General features: G+C 36.7%; 1 protein-coding gene across 2 annotated transcripts in view; it reads right to left on the bottom strand.

The window, feature by feature from the left end:
• The window catches only part of LOC126829974 (uncharacterized), a 29,766-nt gene extending 19,099 nt beyond the window's left edge, over positions 1 to 10,667 (bottom strand). Inside the window, exon 1 of one of the 2 annotated variants that reach the window (XM_050560168.1) lies at positions 10,544 to 10,667. In XM_050560168.1, coding sequence (XP_050416125.1) covers positions 10,544 to 10,557 — 14 coding nt within the window. In that variant the 5' untranslated portion in view covers positions 10,558 to 10,667. Of the gene's footprint in view, positions 1 to 1,142; positions 1,357 to 10,543 lie in introns of those variants that run through there. The other variant, XM_050560169.2, reaches the window with a different exon arrangement.
• Between the last annotated feature and the right edge of the window lie 8,938 nt (positions 10,668 to 19,605).

The following is a 19,605-nucleotide window of genomic DNA, read 5'->3' as shown; positions in this document are numbered from 1 at the left end:
TGACAGACTGAGAAACATTCATCGTCCGCGCCACAACCGCTTGTGTTGTGCCGATCTGTAGCATGCCAAGGGCACGTAACCTTTCATTTTGGGTAAGCCGACGCATATCAAAATTTGTTTTCTGGTCACTAAAACAATTAAACTGATGTTTCCACCCTGGAATTTAATGCCACAATGACTGTAACATTCAAAGTCAGAGTCGTGCAAATCTTGGGTTGGACCCCCATGATGATCCCAAGCATCACCTGCATTCCATGCGGTAGCTATTGGTGCGTTTGGGCGTCACATGTAACTGGAAATGTTTCTTCTGTTAGGTTCTATAGTGACTTTTTTCGTAGTCATTTGCATATTTTAGTATTATGCCCCCAAAATCAAATATCCCCTACTTTTTTTGAATAGTATAATACATGTAGTAATAATAAAAGTGTAGTCAAGTAACGTTAAGTACCTCTTCAAACACTAACATGACTCATAGATTTATATAAAACACTTTGTGTGTCAATCGTTATTTAAACTTTTACATGTATATTGTTTGTTCATATGAAAGGAACGGAAGGAAGAGAATGGGGTTTTAAGTTTGTTATTTGAATACAATCAATGTGGTCTAAGGTTCATGCTAACATATGTTTTTGTCCCACACCTTTCAAACACGCTGGGAACTATATAAAAAATGGTTTCGTCAATCTGTCTGTATGTCCGTCAATCTTTTGGTGAAATCATAACTTAACTTTCCAGTAAATAACAATCGTCGCTGTTTCTGTTTATCGAAAGGCATACTGCTCAATATCATAAATTGGGTTGCATATATTATGTAATAATAAATACTATTTGAAACAATAACAGTTTATTATACAAGAAGAGACCTCACGTCCTCGACGTAAAGTGCATCAAATTAAATGTTTCACTGCAGCATTTAACTATATCATGGCCAGGTCGTAATGACATAACTGGTGTTTAATTTCAACTGATAGCAGTTGGTGCCAATACATAGATCCACGGCCTGGTCTCTGTGGTAAATTATATCAGATGGAAACTCTCGTCGATTGCACAATTTATTATTTTAAGATATAGATTTATTAAACAAAACTGACACTGAACAGATTCTTCAAATTTCATGCTAATCACTGACATTAACTACTTACGTAGATGACTCCGCCCTTAATGACGGGTTTTTCAAATAATATTTTTTGTTTTCGACGGAAATGGGTTTTCTCAGAGATTTTATCTACCCAAGAGCTAATGGCCTGTTATCATATTACATGTAATGTATATTCATACATAATTATCTTTTCTGTCAGTTTGTTAATAACCCATGGCACATTTCACGTGCACTAATGTTAATGTTACTGTATTAACATATTTTAAAAGAACGTGTAATTATCTATGGGAAACATATGTATCTATTTTCCTGGTATGCACCGTTAATGCAAGGAATTGCAATTTAAAATGGGGATGCTTCCCTTGCATGGTAACAAACAGTTTCGCGTAATGCTCACCAAATCTTTGTGACAAACAATTTTTTGAATAGGTACGAATGAACTAAGTACGAAACAGCCAGGTTACGAAACAGCCGACATCCACAGGAGGCCTATAGCAGACTTAAAAGATTTTGATACAAAACAATTATGATTGTCCGCGTCATTCAGTTTTCAAACTGCCGCGTATACAATTTATTCAATGTGTATTTAACAATTTGTTTTGAACAATAAAATCAGATACCCATTAATCTGACACTTAGTAATTGAAACTTATTTCATACAAAATAATTTGAAAAAGATACCTTATAAACCACATAATTATAAACACCATTATAGTATTATATTAATGTAATTGTGTACACCGGAGTATTAAAAAAAATCTTCATTCAGAATAGGCTGGCTTGTACTAAAAGATACGTCTCAAATATGGTGACGGGTTTAGTTTCCCCTAGAGGCGTTTAAAAATGGCCGACTCGTTCACTTATCTACGACGTTCACTTATCAGACGAGCCGTCTGCTTTCCCGACATACGTTGAAAAATCAACACACTGTTTACTTATCTACGGCCTTTACTTATTAGACGAGCCGTTTACTTTCCCGAGATACGTTGAAAAATCAACACATGTTTAATTTATCTACGGCGATGAAAAATTAGATGAACCTTTTAATTTCCCGCGAGCCGTTTATCCGATCGGTTAATTTTGATTACGATTATTTACATATGAAGTACAAATAAAAAAGGGGAATATAAATGCACACCCATAGATGATCACCTTACCGTGGTCGTAGTATTATATATTATCCATTATCCTATAAACTTAGTAATCCATCACTGACAAATAAATAAAAAATCGGTAAATCACGTCCCAGGTAATTATACAATTGGAAATCGGTAAATCTCATCCCAGGTAATATATCTTTTTTAAATTACAAATTCGGGATACTATATAGAACAAATACATTTAAGGTACCTTAGGAAAATCTTAGATACAAGAAAAACCACAAATTCCCACATGATCTATTATTAACTTGGACGTTTCCCTTTAATCATTACGAGAAAATTACGGATATTTAAATACTGGATTAAAATACGTTCTTCTACTAATGTCTTACTTAATTCTTGCTACTCTTATATGTTAATAAATAATGACCCGTGGGTCCCGAATGTTAAGAAAGAACTTGGCTTGGGAGATTTATGGGAAAAACCTGCTCATCTCATAAACACAAATTGTATCCATATCATCAGACAAAGATTATTAGAGATATTTAGACAGGAGTGTATTGAGAAATTTGAATTACAGTATCAAGTAAATGTATCATTTATAAGCATAATAATATTGTGAATACATTTGAATTACAATGTTATTTGACTAAACCAATAAACAGAAAATACAGACGTGAAATTACAAGAATCCGTTTGTCCAGTCATAATTTAAATATTGAAAGGTTACGATATACATGTAGTACTAAATATATTGAGAGAAGTAAACGATTATGTACATTGTTTAATTTTGAAGACATTGAAGTTGAGTACCATTTTGTTTTAATTTATAAAAGTCTGAGATAATAATATATAAAAAAAAGTATTATTATTCGAACCCCAGTGTTTTTAAATTATTTAATCTTTTATGTACTAAAAATGTATCTGAACTTGTAAACCCTGGTAGATTTTAATATTTTTCTAATAAAATAAGTGATTAAACGGAATCGTAACAATTAATATACCGTCACTCTAATCTCCTTATCATGATTCTTGTTTGTAATACTGTGTTTATATAAAAGTATATGTTTGACATTGGTTGAGCAATATGTCTATGAAGTAATGGAGACCAGACTATGCCCCATTGACACTTTCACGCATTTTGAATCCGCAATGGTAATCATTAATGCGTACCAATGCGGATGGATATCATGTATATTTCACCTGTCAATCAAATGGTTCGTGCCGTTGCTGACCAACCTTTGCTCATAGTATGCAAAATCTGTCCGCACTGATGCGCATTCGTACCATGTTAGTTGTCTCTCATGTGTCCCGCATCGTCCATTATTGTCCCGTTAGAGTACGCAATATCTGCGGATAGTTTGCGCACAGTTTGCGCACGCACTGGCACGCTTCATAGAAATAGTATATATAAAGGAAATGTATTGGGATATGGTCCATTCCGTCGGCAACTCTTCAAAATGATGAACTCCAGAGACCTTGAAGAAAGGAACCTTATTTTGCAAAACGCACATCTTACAGCAGCTGCTGGTCTACTACTTTTGGAAGAAGATGAAAGTGAACGAAATATTGTTCTACAATCAAAACCTGACACCGACAGAAAGTCTGCCTGCAGAAAGAAAAGAAAAGTCAGGAGACTCTGGGTGAGGCAATAGTTGACAAGGAGACAACATTTTGGCCATTATGACCAGTTATTGTCGGAACTACACAAGGAAGATCGCAGAGGTTACCGGAACTTCCTACGTATCACCCCCGAAATGTTTCAAGAGATGATTGAAAAGTTGACCCCACACCTGAAGAAGAATACAACATTTATGAGAGAACCTCTTGAAGTTGGCCTGAAGTTAGCAATCACACTCCGGTTCTTAGCCAGTGGCGATTCCTATGCAAGTCTCCAATACAATTTCAGAGTTGAACTTAGCACTATATGCAATTTTCTACCAGAAGTATGTAAAGCTATCGTCAAGGTCTACAAGCCAAAAGTATTAGTTTGTCCTAGAACAGAAGACCAGTGGAAGACTATTGCTGAAGGTTTTAGTAGCAGACGGAATTACCAAAACTGTCTTGGAGCTGTTGACGGCAAGCATGTTGCTATGAAGAAACCCCCCCGTGGAAGCCTCTGATTGGTGCGGCGTCTGTGATCTGTGAGTGAAGCAAACCTGCCAATGAGTATATGGGAGTAAACTATGAGCGCCAGTGAGTAAATTATGAGCACCAGTGAGTACACTGTGAGGATCAATGAGTAAACTGTGAGCACCAATGAGTGACACACGTCAAGTGGCGGGAAGAATTCCTGACCACTGGCAGATACCTACATCAACCCATGAGCACCATTGCTGATCTTGTCGTACCAGTGATGAACCTTGCGCACCAATGCGTGACATTGAGTACCCCTCAGTGCGTGACAGTGCGTGACATAATTTCCATTGACACTTTTACGCACCGGGTACGCACAGTTTGCGCATAGTTTACGAAAATGGTACGCCCTGGTACGTCTTCGAGTGCGTGGCATGAGCTTGGACAAATCCAAGGTTTTGGATCGGCACTGTCACGCATGGCACGCAATGACACGCAGTAGTACGCATGGTTTACGACTGTTTCCCGCGATGGTACGCATAGTTTCCGTCTTGGTACGAACTTTAGCGTACCAAAGCGTACCACGATTGCGTGAAAGTGTCAATGGGGCATATGTCGGTAGCTTTGTAAATCGCATTCAAACCACGTGATTTTTTCCACTAAAACATAAACCCACACCAACATACCCTTTCAGTTAGACCCTACGTTATTTTTACACTACAGCGAGCTGTAAACCTCTAGTTCAGATATTTAAGGTCGAATTACAAACACTTAAACTGAAATGATATCTATAATTGTTTAATTTGCTAACAAATAAAGATTTAAGACAAAAATTATTTATTGAAGTAAAACAGTCATTGAAAATCAAAATTACGCAGCTACCCTGCACTTTAAATGTCATCAAAGTTAGTCGTTATCATCATCACTCTCACTACATGTATAAACATCAAGTTGGGTTTCTTTAACAGTCTTTTTGTTTCATTTTCACATTTACTACATTTACATAGATTAGATATGTACATGTATCCCCCTGTCAGTTGTACGGGATGGAAGTTGGCTGGAAGGACAATGCCCAGTCGTTTGGAGTGGAGGGAAAGCAATGGTTGAAACAATATTTGATTCAACAAACTGAATCGGATTGAACAACAGGTAAGGGGCTGTATGGGTGTAGGGGGCTAATCTCAGCTGGGTGTGTTGGGAGGTGGGGGGGGGGGGTAAGCCTATTTGCCTGAAAAATTTGTCACCCAAATATTCTGAATGAATCAATCATTAACTAAATGATTTATCCACAAAGCTGTGATGAGTATGTTTATTTTGAATTAATTACACAAATATACAATTACATTTCCATAAGATATGCTCGCATTCTCCATTCTCTGAAGCTTGTGCCTGAAAAACTGAAATACATTACCCGAAAAATGGACGCTTCAACCAATCTGGGAGGGCGGGCGGGCATATATAATAAGCTCTCCCAAAACAGTATTTCTACTAATATATATGTAAACTTTTAGTTTAGATTAGATTTGGGGCCGAATTCCGAATAAATATTTGAATTGAAACAAAGCATCTACATGTAATTTTCCCACTAAAATAGATATATGGCAAAACCTAAATAATACTGTAAGGCAGTGGCAATTGTAATGAAGAGAAAAAAAAATCAACCGCCAGAATGAAGATGTACATACGCCCGCCATACATTATGCTATAGTGGGGGAATTTGGTCCAAACAGCAACGTTACAGTCTACTCTTTATTTCGAATTTAAAGTTCTTTTACGTGCATGTCAACGTGTGCACGGGACCTCAGTTTTATATTCCATCCGAATAACTAGACTCTGCCCATCGCAGCCCCCCCCCCTCTTCCTGCACCAATGACAAGGGGAAACAACACTGGAAAGTTTGGGGAACTGTCTAGGTCAACACAGGGGATCAAACCCCGAACCTCCTGATTTGTGAGCCACGGACAAGGAGAAACTACGCCGGACTAGGATCAATCCCTGGGCCGCCCGGTAAGTGAGCCAGCCCTTTACTGAGTCACCGCGGCTCCCTTGCACACTGATGATAACACTTGCATACTAGTTATACACGTACAATGCCCCCCGCACCCCCTCAAACAATAATGTATGATGTACTCCCATCTTCATTATACGGGTTGGTACAGAACAGTAAGACATTAAACTCCATTTGATATTTTTTTCTCTTAATTACAATATTGTCACTCCCAATACAGTATTATTTAGTTTTGGCCATATCTATTTTAGTGAGAAAACTAAATATCTGTAGATGCTATGTTTCAGGTTAAATATTTGTTAGCCTCAAATCCTATCTGAAAAAAGGTTGAACTTATATAGGCCCTTGTCTGTAGTTAAATCCTGTTACTGTTATCAATAATTATTGATATTTTCCATAAAGGGAGATAACTCCCTTTACCATAAATGTATTTCCGAAATTCTGTATGTTTCCCTGTTCATTATGTTTTCTGCATTTTGCTTTAAATCAAAATTTCACCAACAGCATATTCTTTGCATAGGATGAAGGCATCGGGTGTTTTCGCCAATATTAAATTTTATGTCAACTTCACAATTATTAGTATAAATATTGCATTTACTTGACAATTATCACAATTTTCATCTGGCCCTAAATCGAGTTAGTGCAAACTTTTTTCTTGGAACTCTCTGGATTTGTGTTCCTGGTGATATAAGCTTTCCAAAAATGTATAGTTTGTTTATTTGGGAGGACCATATAGCGGAACTTCACGCTAGAAATTTTGGCTGCAGGCCTAATTTTATATTCCAAATAACAACCGGCTGACCAAAAGGTAAATAGCTCATAATACCGTGTATACACAGGCCTTTTTCTGTAATTAATGTGTATGGGAATATAGATTAAGAGGAGATTAGTTGTTCGGATGGGACCAAAATAACTGAGGTTCCGTGTACACATTGGCGTGCACGTAAAATATCCCTTGACAGGTGGGATTCGATATAAGAGTAGGCCTTATTGGCAATGTGTACACGGAACCTCAGTTATTTTGGTTCCATCCGAACAACTAGACAGTTGTCCTTGTCAGCCCCCCCACTCCCCGTCCTGCATCACTGACAAGGGGAAATCCGCCGGAAAATCTGAATGAACTTTCTCAGCCAATGACGGGATAGAACACCCGACCTCCACGTCCTGCATTACTGACAAGGGGGAATCCGCCGGCAAAGGATGAACTTTCTCGGCCAATGCAGGGATCGAACACCCGACCTCCAGGCTGGCTTAACATCCACTCGTTGCAAACTAAATCATTTCAAAAATTCGTTTGCACGTAGGGGTCTTTAGCAGTGGATAGAAACTGGGGTATCCGGAGAAAACCCACAAGGTTGGACAAGCGACCCTACTCCCTTGTCATGTTTAAGCGGGGAATCGAAACCACACCACTTGAATCAATGTCAGACCTTGTGATTTCACGTGCACGTTTTAAACCACTAGACCACCCAATCCCCATGTTGTTGTATATTGTACATGTATATATCGGTACGGGAAATTTGTTTTATAATAGGCCTATATGATAAATTAAATTGTTGTAGCCTAAGGTGTGTTTTTTTTATCAGATATTTTTGGCAGATAAAATATCCCAGTTGGCGGAAAAAAAATATGAACATTTTTTTTATATAAAAATTATTATCCATTTTGACGGAAAAGAATGAGCCCTGATTGCACGTATTCAAATGCGACCTGGAAGACTGAGACTACAACAACTTCCTAGGCGAAAAGTCGAAAAGTCGCTATAAAAGCGTGGTGTGTTAATTTTCTAATTTCTACTTTTCGAGTTGCATTTTGGCTTGGTATGCGTGTTGGCGCCTTCTTACTGACATCAATAAATACAAAAATATGACTAAGTCGAAAGTCGACAAGACGGTATACAAGCCAAAATGCAAGTAGTGGTGGTGGTGTCGGGGGGCACTGTGGCTAAGTGAACCAGTTCGCTCCGGGTGTTGACCGAGAAACTTCATCGGGATTTCCCGGCATGGTTCCCCTTGTCAATGGTGAAGAGGGCCTAACAAGGACAGCTGTCAGGGGCGGATTGGGCCATTGTGCGATCGGGCGATCGCCCGAAGGGCCGGTCGGAAATGAAAAAAATAATTTTGTCCAATTCGTCTAAAAAAAATTTTTTTGCTGAACATTATATGGGGGGGGGGGTATTGGACCGATCATGTTGTATGTGATCGGTGGCTTTAACGGGCCGCCACGCCATCACTGAAGTCTGGAATGGGCTGGTATAATATTCTTTCTGGCCGGGTGTGCTGGGAGTGGGCCGGAATTCGGAATCCTGCAATGGGGATTCCGAATTTCATCCGAAAATTTCATCGGATTCACCCGACACTGTTGTGGAAGCTATATTTTGCGTCCAAGATCAAATTTTATTTTATTTTTATTTCCGCCCGCCGCTTCTGACAAAAATGTCAAGGGTAGCGCAATTCTCATAATTAAATTTGTGTGGCCTCATACTCGAATATTCATTATCTGAACTAATGCTATGTTCATTAATCAATATGTAGTGTGCCAAAAGTTCGGAGTCAAGGTAAAATAATTTACCTGGAACAACAAATCCAAAATTAAAAAAAGCAGCTTTCATGAATTTCACTTTCGTCACTCTGTACCAATGTGTCTCGTGGCCTTCCATCACAGGAGGAATCAGCTAGCGCTCCCGGCAACAAAAATGGGTCATTTTTCAATGAAAATATTCCTACTTATTCAATATTCCTAACTGGTAAATCAAAAGGTCAAAAATTTCTCAACTATTCTCTTGACTCTTGACGATACAGTGATAATACGTTAATTAATAATATGACGATATTGATGGTTGTAAATTACTTGTAGGTCAGGGTTTTGGCCTAAATTAATCGAGTTATGAGATATATTATTTGACAGAGGTTATAATCAGATATGCCACCAAATCGCATATTTGGGGTTCATTTTTCAAAATTTTCCATCCGGGCTCCGCGGTTAGTAAAAGGGGCCGCTTCGAAACGGGAGCCCGGGCCGGTTCCCGGGCCCAATCCGCCCCTGGCAGCTGTCTAGTCGTTCGTTGGGACGAAAAACCAGAGGTCCCGTGTATACTTTGGCGTGCACGTAAAAGATCCATTGGCAGTTGGAATTCGATATAAGAGTAGGTCATAGTCACGACACACTGTATGGCGTATTCCCGTCTTCATTAGCTCAATCGGAGCAGAACAGTAGGACGTTAAACCCCATTTCATTTCATCTCATGTATGAATATAACAAAACAGTCCAGTGAAAAGTTTAGCAGTTTTGAACAGATTTAAATGGTTTCGTCAATCTGTCTGTATGTCCGTCAATCTTTCCAGTAAATGACAATCGTCGGTGTTTCTGTTTATCGAAAGGCCTACTGCTCCATATCATAAATTGGGTTGCATATATGTAATAATAAATACTATTTGAAACAATATCAACAGTTTATTATACAAGAAGAGACCTCACGTCCTCGACGTAAAGTGCATCAAATTAACGTATCGCTGCAGCATTTAACTATATATCATAGCCAGGTCGTAATGACATAACTGGTGTTTAATTTCAACTGATAGCAGTTGGTGCCAACAGTGCCGGACTGGGCCCACCTGCCCTTTATATGCTTTAGGCCCACTTTTTTTTTAATGAGCTTAGACCGAGAACAATTATCAGTTAACATCACAGAAGTAAACAAATATCATCATAAGCTTATGCGGTTCATGAGCTTGATATTCGTTTACTTCTGTATGTTTCTTATAATTTGCATTATTTTCATCACGGAGAATAAAAGGTTATTGTTTTTGAAACTGAAGAAAATTCTCAAATTCATCTAATGATAATGCTCTTAGGTCATTGTGTTATTTAATTGTATCAGGAAATCAAAAATTTGCCTTCGTCTGCTTTGGTCTGAAATGCTTGGAAAATGGGTTTGCGATTGCTAATTTTCAAAATTTTCCTGGGGGGAGATTGTGTTCGCCTTGGTCAATGACCAGAGAGGTGGGCCTCTGTGGTAAATTATATCAGATGGAAACTCTCGTCGATTGCACAATTTATTATTTTAAGATTTCGATTTATTAAACAAAACTGACACTGAACAGATTCTTCAAATTTCATGCTAATCACTGACATTAAGCATATTATTTCTGGAATAACAGGGCATGTGACCGTGTTTACGTAAAACAGTCGCTGCATATCGATACAATAATTGTTATGATATATAAATATTAATAAGTACACCATATATAATACCCTTACCTGAAAAAATCCATTATATCATCAATTAACAAAATTCTTAATAATCATCGTCTGGTCTACCTTGCATATTACACATCCCTGAGAAATCATCACATGAGATTCAATGAAAAAAAAAATACTTACGTAGATGACTCCGCCCTTAATGACGGGTTTTTCAAATAGTATTTTTTGTTTTCGACGGAAATGGGTTTTCTCAGAGATTTTATGACCTGTTATCATATTACATGTATACATAGTTACCACGTAGATGACTCCGCCCTTAATGACGGGTTTTTCAAATAGTATTTTTTGTTTTCGACGGAAATGGGTTTTCTCAGAGATTTTATGACCTGTTATCATATTACATGTATACATAGTTATCTTTTCTGTCAGTTTGTTTATAACCCATGGCACATTTCACATGCACTAATGTACATGTAAATGTTACTGTATTAACATATTTTAAAAGAACGTGTAATTACCTAACGTAAACATATGTATCTATTTTCCTGGTATACACCGTTAGTAATGCAAGGAATTGCAATTTAAAATAGAGTTGCTTCCCTTGCATGGTAACAAACCGTTTCGCGTAATGCTAACCAAATCTTTGTGACAAACAATTTTTGAATAGGCGGACAGGAGGCCTATTAAAAATTGATGTAATAAACATAGAATAATTGAAACAAAACAATTATGATTGTCCGCGTCATCCAGTTTTCAAACTGCCGCGTATACAATTTATTCAATGTGTATTTAACAATTTGTTTTGAACAATAAAATCAGAAACCCATTAATCTGACACTTAGTAATTGAAACTTATTTCATACAAAATAATTTGAAAAAGATACATTATAAACCACATAATTATAAACACCATTATAGTATTATATTAATGTAATTGTGTACACCGGAGTATTAAAATAAATCTTCATTCAGAATGGGCTGGCTTGTACTAAAAGATATCAGTATTATAAGTAAAGATGGCGTTTCTAGAATTGATCGATTCAAAGATTAAAATATACGTCTCCAATATTGTAGATAATAAGGAACAGTAAATATTGCGAATTTTAAGGCTTGCTTGGTATGGGTCGACTTCTGGAATTGATGAAAATATCTTTCGACATAAAATAAATTTTGTGGGCCAGCGAAAAAGAGACAGTGTTTTCTAATGTTATATTTTAAACTGGTCCAATTTAATTTTTTTTCAATAGCATTAGTCTGATGAAAGTATTCATTTGGTTGTCACACACCAATATCTAGAGTAATATATTTAGTTTATTGGTATTTTCACCAAGAAAGTTCAGTAAAATCAGTTGGATCCCTCGCGTGAGTTGGTGTAGACCGTTATCTTTGGTCACTTATTAATGAGTTTTATAGATCGAGTAAGAAATAAAGCTAATCCAATGATTAGATACATATATAACTACCTTACTTCGCACTGAACGAAAGGTTAAATATATTATTATATCCACTAACTGTAAATATTTCCTAATCCTAAACAAAATCAATATCTGTAAAATATGAATTCCTCTGGTTATCTCCAAATCAAATATGGCATTATATGGCATCAAATGTTAAATCTATGAAAATATCTTTTTGACATTGCACGATTCTCTGATTACCGTACGTACGTTACGAATGGAATGTAGCATTATTGGTGCAATCGCGACATCAAGTTGAATTCGTGAAAATAAACTCCATTGTATAGACCTATGCATTTTGTGAGGTACTATACGTTTTCTTACACGTCTACCCATTGGTGTACGCGTAGAAGAACCCTTGGCAGTTGGCGATATAAGAGTAGGCCATAATAATATGTTGCTGCTCAGGCAAAATTTGCCTCGTAGCACACTGTATGGCGTATGTCCGTCTTCATTGGCTCAGTCGTAGCAAAACACTAGGATGTTAAACTTCATTTCGTTAAAGATACATTATGTATAACATTTAGATAAAGAGATGGCCATTCTTATATAATAGCTCAAAAATAGATAATGTAAAAAGAAAATATGGAAATTTGTATTCAAATTAATTAGAGCCAATTATCACTGTTTGTTGTTTTGACAAGATGTGCGCATTGTGGTAACCAGGGCACTGGCATATTTGAGACTTAGCCTCACTTTCCCATTTTTAAATTAAATTTTTTAAATAGCGAACCGTTCTCTTTTTTTTAAAAAAAAAAAAAATTGTTTTCGAGTATCCGATGCCATCGAGAGTTGATCATGGTTTTGTTTTGTTAATAAATGTCTAATTAATAATTTATCTAACATATCAGGCCTAAAGAAAGACCTGTAATAGGCAGATTTAGCTCTTGCACAATGCATGTTTAAATTTCATTTTCTCATATGATCCTCTGCTGGCGTATCTATGTCGAAGGTGTCAAAATAAGGCTCGTCTGAGTTTAAAGTAGCTAAGTCTCTAACTCAATATCATCCAAAATCTTCGTCATTGAAAACACGAATTATTTGTCAATTTAAATCAACATTGGTGTTGTGACCATACGGTGAAAAGATAGGCTTCTGATATCCAATAATTAAGACAAAATAAACATTTTACCGTTGGTACATGGACTCGTAGAAAGAGGCTAGATATATTCCACAAGTCATGTCAATCGGTGACGCCATATTCTTATCTGGAGAGCATGCGCAATAAATACTATCGGTATAGAGTGGAATAACCAGATGCTAGAGATTGCCATTCGATTGAGACTTCTGGCGTATTTCGCCGAACATAACTGATTAGAAATTGGAGTAAAAACAAACGATTGAATGTAAATCAGTTTATATAGATTCATGTTACATTATTATATGCGTTGCTACCCATTTGTGTCAACTTCTAGATCCAAATATTAGCGATTTAGCTCCTTTAAAGTCTCATTTGACAATAATGATATACCACCAAATATGACCGCTTGATAATGAGGCAGAATTCGGCAAACGCCAGAAAGTTTCCCCAATGCTTGTATAATGCGCCTGATGTGGGCCTTTTTAGATACCAGATTACATACAGAAATGCGAATTAGATGTTGAGACGAGGTGGTAAAATCACACCAATGCACCAGTTGCCAAATATGGATCAAGTCCCGGGTTACACTTGTGTTAAAGGGACAATAACACTCTTGCTGGCTTGAAAGCTCCAGAAAAAAAATAATATCTCTATCTAAGTACTAGATGTTTAAGTGTCCTACCTGTGGTGTAAATTATATATTACATCCTATTTTACTTGTCCAGAGGGTTCGAAAATATTTTTAAATCGAAGTTTCATTTGAAAAGGTTTACGTTAGACGTTTCAAACCATTATGTTGAATTTTTCAAAATTTTAAAATAAGGTGTGTTAAGATGAAATTTGTATCATCAATTAATTGAAATATTCTAAAATAGTACAATTTGTTGACCAGAATAAAGATTAGGACATATTATTCAGTTACGACAAGAGTGGTATTGAGCCTTTAAGGTTGTGTTGTAGTGGTGTGTAATTGGTATTCTTTTTTATGCCTTAACCCCATACTCCCCGCAGTTTTTCGTTTGATTAGAGCTAATCCCACTAAACACTGCTTTAATGGAAGCAAATTTCTGTTCCAAATTATGACTGGTCAATAGCCCAATTAACAACCAATAGCTAACTGCGTAACAATTGGATAACGCTTTAAACATAGCTCGACATTGGATAAAATATGTTTACACAACGTTACGTCATGACTCACGATTTTATTATGCCCAATTAACCAGTGCATAGCAAAATAAACAGACAACTTTATGGATAACATTCACTAGGGTCATTAACTGCAACGTTTCAATGAGGATACCCTCACCGTTATCAAGCAATGATACAATCAAACATGTTACAGAAGATTATATACAAGGTTATATAGCAGAATATTGCAGAAAAACTAATTGCGTGACAAACGAGGCTATCAACATTGATACAATGTAAACAATACTGTATGGAGACAAACAAGACTTTCACCGTTTTTAATACCTTAAATCACTGTCCAAAGTTTTAGAGAAGACCCCAGATTAAACGAAGGGCTGTCATGTTGCTGTAATTGGGATAGATTTGATTCACGGGAAAATAGAGACATTCCCTCAAAAGCTCAAGTATCAGAGGCCAATCAAGCAATGGGCAGATAGGGATTTCTAGGGCCATTGCTTCAGGAATATGCCTTAACCCGAGCCTCTTAATTTAACACTAGCGTTTACTCCAGTGTTTCACATTGATATTTTCTTTAGCCCCAAGGGGTTATTATTAGAATTTTTTTTAACAAGATAATAATATTGCACAAAGCTCCTTTCCTGATTATTTTTTTCATGTAAATTTGATTTTTGAAGTTGGGAAATTGATTGAAAATCATGTTGTGTAAATATATCCATATTTAACACAACCGCAACACCACAAACATTAACTCTGATTAATTTCAAATACAGAGGGGGTCTAAGGTTGAATTTGCCCATCGTTACACCAGTGCTACACTGATCTAATGGTGGTAAGCACCACACCAACTTAACTAAGAACTTGAACTGACCCAATGAAACCAAAAGTTAATTCGAAGCTGTGAACATAGTAAATCTACGATGTCAACACCCGGACTTCGAGGTTCTTTGGCAAGTGATAACAGGTGTTCCGGTAAGAGTATTCATTCGTGTACCATTGAAGCTAAATCTGACAAGGGCTTATGCATGCACAATTCCCAAGTAAAATTATTTCCATTATAAAATACTTAGTGTCATGTTTTTGTGTTTATGTTTTGATGCAGTTTTTGTGTTTTAATAGCGAGAAACAAAATGGATGCCTATCTACTATATGCATATCCTGACCAAGGACCATTTATCTAAATCGTTTCACGAATGTGCTGTTTAGGTTACACTGATAATAATAGCTTGATTATAATTATTAATCCTCTGGTAATACAAATTATACCACAGAGTAACAATTCGATACATATTAAATACATTTAACTCTGGCCATGGTATTAAAACAATTAATTAGCCTAACTATAAATAGTTTACTAATGGAGATGACGATTAAATGGGGGGATATGCAAGAATAAAAGTCATAGAGTACAATATAAAGTACATGTACAACAAAATTGTTGGCTATATGTACTCGTCAAATGAAAAGTAAATATCATGTGTTCCAGAAAGTATGTGCACTACATACGTCCTTCTGAGCACAGACCATCGCCTGTCGGTTTGGCCTTCCCTAAAGGCATTACGTCATTGTTAGAAGAGTTTTTTGATGTTTTTCACAAAAAAGGTATTTCATCTGGAAAGTAAAGAAAACAGTGGTAATATATTCGACGTGCGATCAATTTTAAAACATTATGTAGCAGGCCCAGCGGAGAAAGGGGACTGAGCCGCAAGTACTCTTTTATCCAGGTTATTGCACGCAAGTAACTATTCTATTAGACACGGTGACGTAACTGGACGAGGCCTGATTTTAAAATAGAAGTGAGACTTTTACATGTAGAAGTAGAACGCAGGCTTTCAAAGAAAAATACCTTCTATGCACTATACTGATCCCTGGGTTAAGAGCACCCCAGTTGCGAGGGTCGCGATTAGTTAACCGAGCAGTCGATCTTAAATATTTCATTCCATCTGACTTCCGTTGTATCTATGATAGATTGGATAATTGAATCACGACGGGGCAGACGTTTTCTCACATTCTACAGCAGGGGCTATAGCTATAGAATGAAAGATCTGATGGGTACCAAAGAGAAAACCATCCAAGAACTTTTGATACACATTGTTTAATTTTCATCTCATGAATCGGACAAAAATTATCGCTCCTGGAAAGTTTATTCATATTTCACATTTGGCGTGAAAGACAGGAGCATAACTCCAGAAGGGATGTGTACCAAACTTGAACACACCCATGAACTAGTGATACTTAACACTTGTTTTCAGTTTCATCGAAATCAGAACTCTAGACGGTCCATCCATACGTTCGCTCTATTAGCGTAATGGGTAGCGACCATTCGACGGGAAGTTTCGGTCTAACTTTCAGGAAATTCGGACTCAACCATAATTATGTTGTAAGGGTGATATATTATTTAGACGGTTTTTACAATCATTAACAAATGTGACCTCTAGAGGGCCCACACGCTAAAAATGTGATTTTTCGTACAATTAGAGGCTACATGTATAATACAATATCGAAAGGAATCGAGATCTTTGGGTTATAAACATACATTGTAAGTCCCATCAAAATCAGATAAAAATTGTTACATCTAGAGTGTCCACAACCTGGACAAATACTTCGCATCACAGGAAAGCACCATCGACAGCAGTGCTATCACGGTAAGGGATTTAAAAAAGAATTAAAACTTCACTCCATTGCTGAGTAATTTTACTAGTCAGAAATCTAGACCCCCCTGGCCCCTCCTCTAAAGTCCTAGGATGGTAACACTCCCCGCCCCCCCTCCCCCCACGCCAATCAAGAATTGCTTCCGCCGACCCTGTGTAGGCAATCAGTAAGTATATCAAATGTTATATTGCAGTAATTCAAATCATTTATAACGTTTTCCTAAAAATATTGACAGTGCATACCAAAATATGATTAGGTACATTGAAATGCATCATCTCCATCCTTGTCGACCTTAGCGGAATTCAAATTGCGTCATAATTCAGATGATATATTTATGGATCTTTGATAAATTATTGTAACCGATTCTTAACAAAAGGTTCTATATCGATAGTTAGCCATTTTATTCATAAATATTCTTGTGTCAGTATCATTAACTGCAATGATTGTTTTTGGTGACAACATTTACAACTGCTTTGCCTGCGCGAAACCCATTCAGAAGAGCAAAGTTAACGAGTATTTCGAGGGAGTTTCTATAGTGATATGTGATTGCGATAGAGGGTTATCGCATATTTTTGTTCTTTTGTCAGTAATAAAAGTGTTTTCACGACACTAAAAACTGATTAAGAGTAACAACCCATTTAGTAATTATCGGAAATCATTAAATAAGCCCATTTCTCTCATGAATATAATCCATGGGGATACACAAGATTTTTCAAAGTGATTAAGGGGAATAACTCTTGCAACAGTTATATGAAATTGTTGAAAATCACTAGGAATCGATGGCTTATGACCTTTCACACTGTGTATCAATTTAAAGTCAATCAGATATAAACTTCAGCCTCTAACGCGCCCACAAGATTTTTCAAATTGATCAAGGGCCATGGCTCTTGCCGTCTTCATTAGTCAAGTCTGTGCAGAAACCCTCATTTCATTTCATTTCAATTCCATAACTCTGGCGGGAATGATCCAAAATCAGAATATTTTTTTTTCTCATGACTGTAAACACACAGTATACATTTGAAGTTAATCGGATATTAACTTAAGTCTCTTGAGCGTCCACTCGCATTTGTGGGTGGCGGACGGACGGATGGGGTCGGGTTGGGCGACAATATACATGTGGTCGTATAAAAACTATAAACCGGAACCAGCAGAAACTACAACTATTTGTATCCATTCTCTCAATCTGATTAAAATTCAGATCCTATTTCGTTTCGTTTTTTTATAGTTCAAAATTTCATTTTACTTGTCTTTACTACACTTGGATCTGGAAGAGCTGTTATATAATCCGCGTTCTGGATGATGTGAGGGATTAGACAATGAAACGGTCTGTTACGGCGATTTTTTGGCGTGAGTTGCACGAAAGTGTGGGTAACCCATTAGAAACATCAACGCTGATTGGTTAATCACATGTCTGACGTCATAGGATCAAAAGCCGCTCGTATGACCTCTGACGCGACCTCCCACTAAAAATGGTCAGATCTTCATGTAGTAGAGGCCATCGAAAGTAGAAAAAACGAAACAAAATATAGATCGGTATTTTAATCAGATTGCCATTCTCTTTATCTGTGAAAACATCTAAAAGTAATCAAGCATTTCATTACTAAATTCTCATTTGTATAGGTTCTTCTTTCATCTCTGCCATCCATTTAAAATTCTGTTCTCTCAGCTGTAATGCGTGTAACATTTTTTTAAAAAATATTTACAAACATGCAAACAGAAGAGGTTTTTCAGAGCAAACCACACGAAGAAGCCAACTGAGATTGACTCTATTTATCGCCGTTATCAGAAGGCTAAAGTGACTAAACCATTCGAAACGTGAATATTCTTTAATTACGCACAAATTTGCTCAGGCAATTGCGCGTATTGTTGTGAAGGCTGACAGTGACACGTGAAATGAGCCATTAGTGAACGTGGCGCTCACGCCGCTAATCTACACACGTCGACCCGCGGGGAATCGTATCGATCGGTAAGTCACGGCAAGACAAGGAGGTCTACTGACTTCTATAATACCAGGAACCGTGCCCGTATAAAATGTACCAATATAAGAAGTAAAGAAATACGTCTAATCTGTGACCCCGTACACCGATTATGATACATCAGGATATAGCGTGCTACTCCAGCTAACATTTAAATGGCGTAAAATGTTAAGGAATTCCACATGGTAATTTAAATACCAAAGGCTAGAATTCATTCCCGTAGATTTGCTTTCGTCTGGAGACAAATTTAAAATATATCTCCTATTTAAAGAAATTCTAGCTAGAATATGACACTTTAAAGTATTGTGTATTTCATTAATATAATTGTTACGAAACATATTTTATAATTTATATTTCTTGGAAATAAATTGTCATATTTCGGTTTTAAGTCAATTACAAAAGCCTATTATGAATAACGGGTTTCAAGATGAAACGAAAGTTACTATAGCGTACAACATAAATGTATTAAATTTCGGGTCTTGTCAATGGTAGCGTTGTACGGTTACAAATCACAGAATAGCTTAAAATGGACGTCCTCTGTTAATTCGATCTTAGAACGTTGACGCCCACCTCACAATCATCTCTCAAAGGGTAAAGAAAAAATCAATCGTTATACCTACTACTTGAATTAACATATAAATCGTGAGTTTAAACTACAAGTACCGAACTTACAACAACTTGAAACTTTCATAATTCCCTATACAATGTCAGATTTTAGTAGCATCTGTATTTAACTGATAGGAATTCAAAAATCTTGACATGTAACAATTTCAATATCCGGTTGCAACGCTTCATAATATGACAAAT

Source organism: Patella vulgata, chromosome 8 (assembly GCF_932274485.2).
Source record: "Patella vulgata chromosome 8, xgPatVulg1.2, whole genome shotgun sequence".
In the NCBI taxonomy this organism is placed as follows: domain Eukaryota; kingdom Metazoa; phylum Mollusca; class Gastropoda; family Patellidae; genus Patella; species Patella vulgata.
This window is presented reverse-complemented; position numbering and strand designations above follow the sequence as displayed.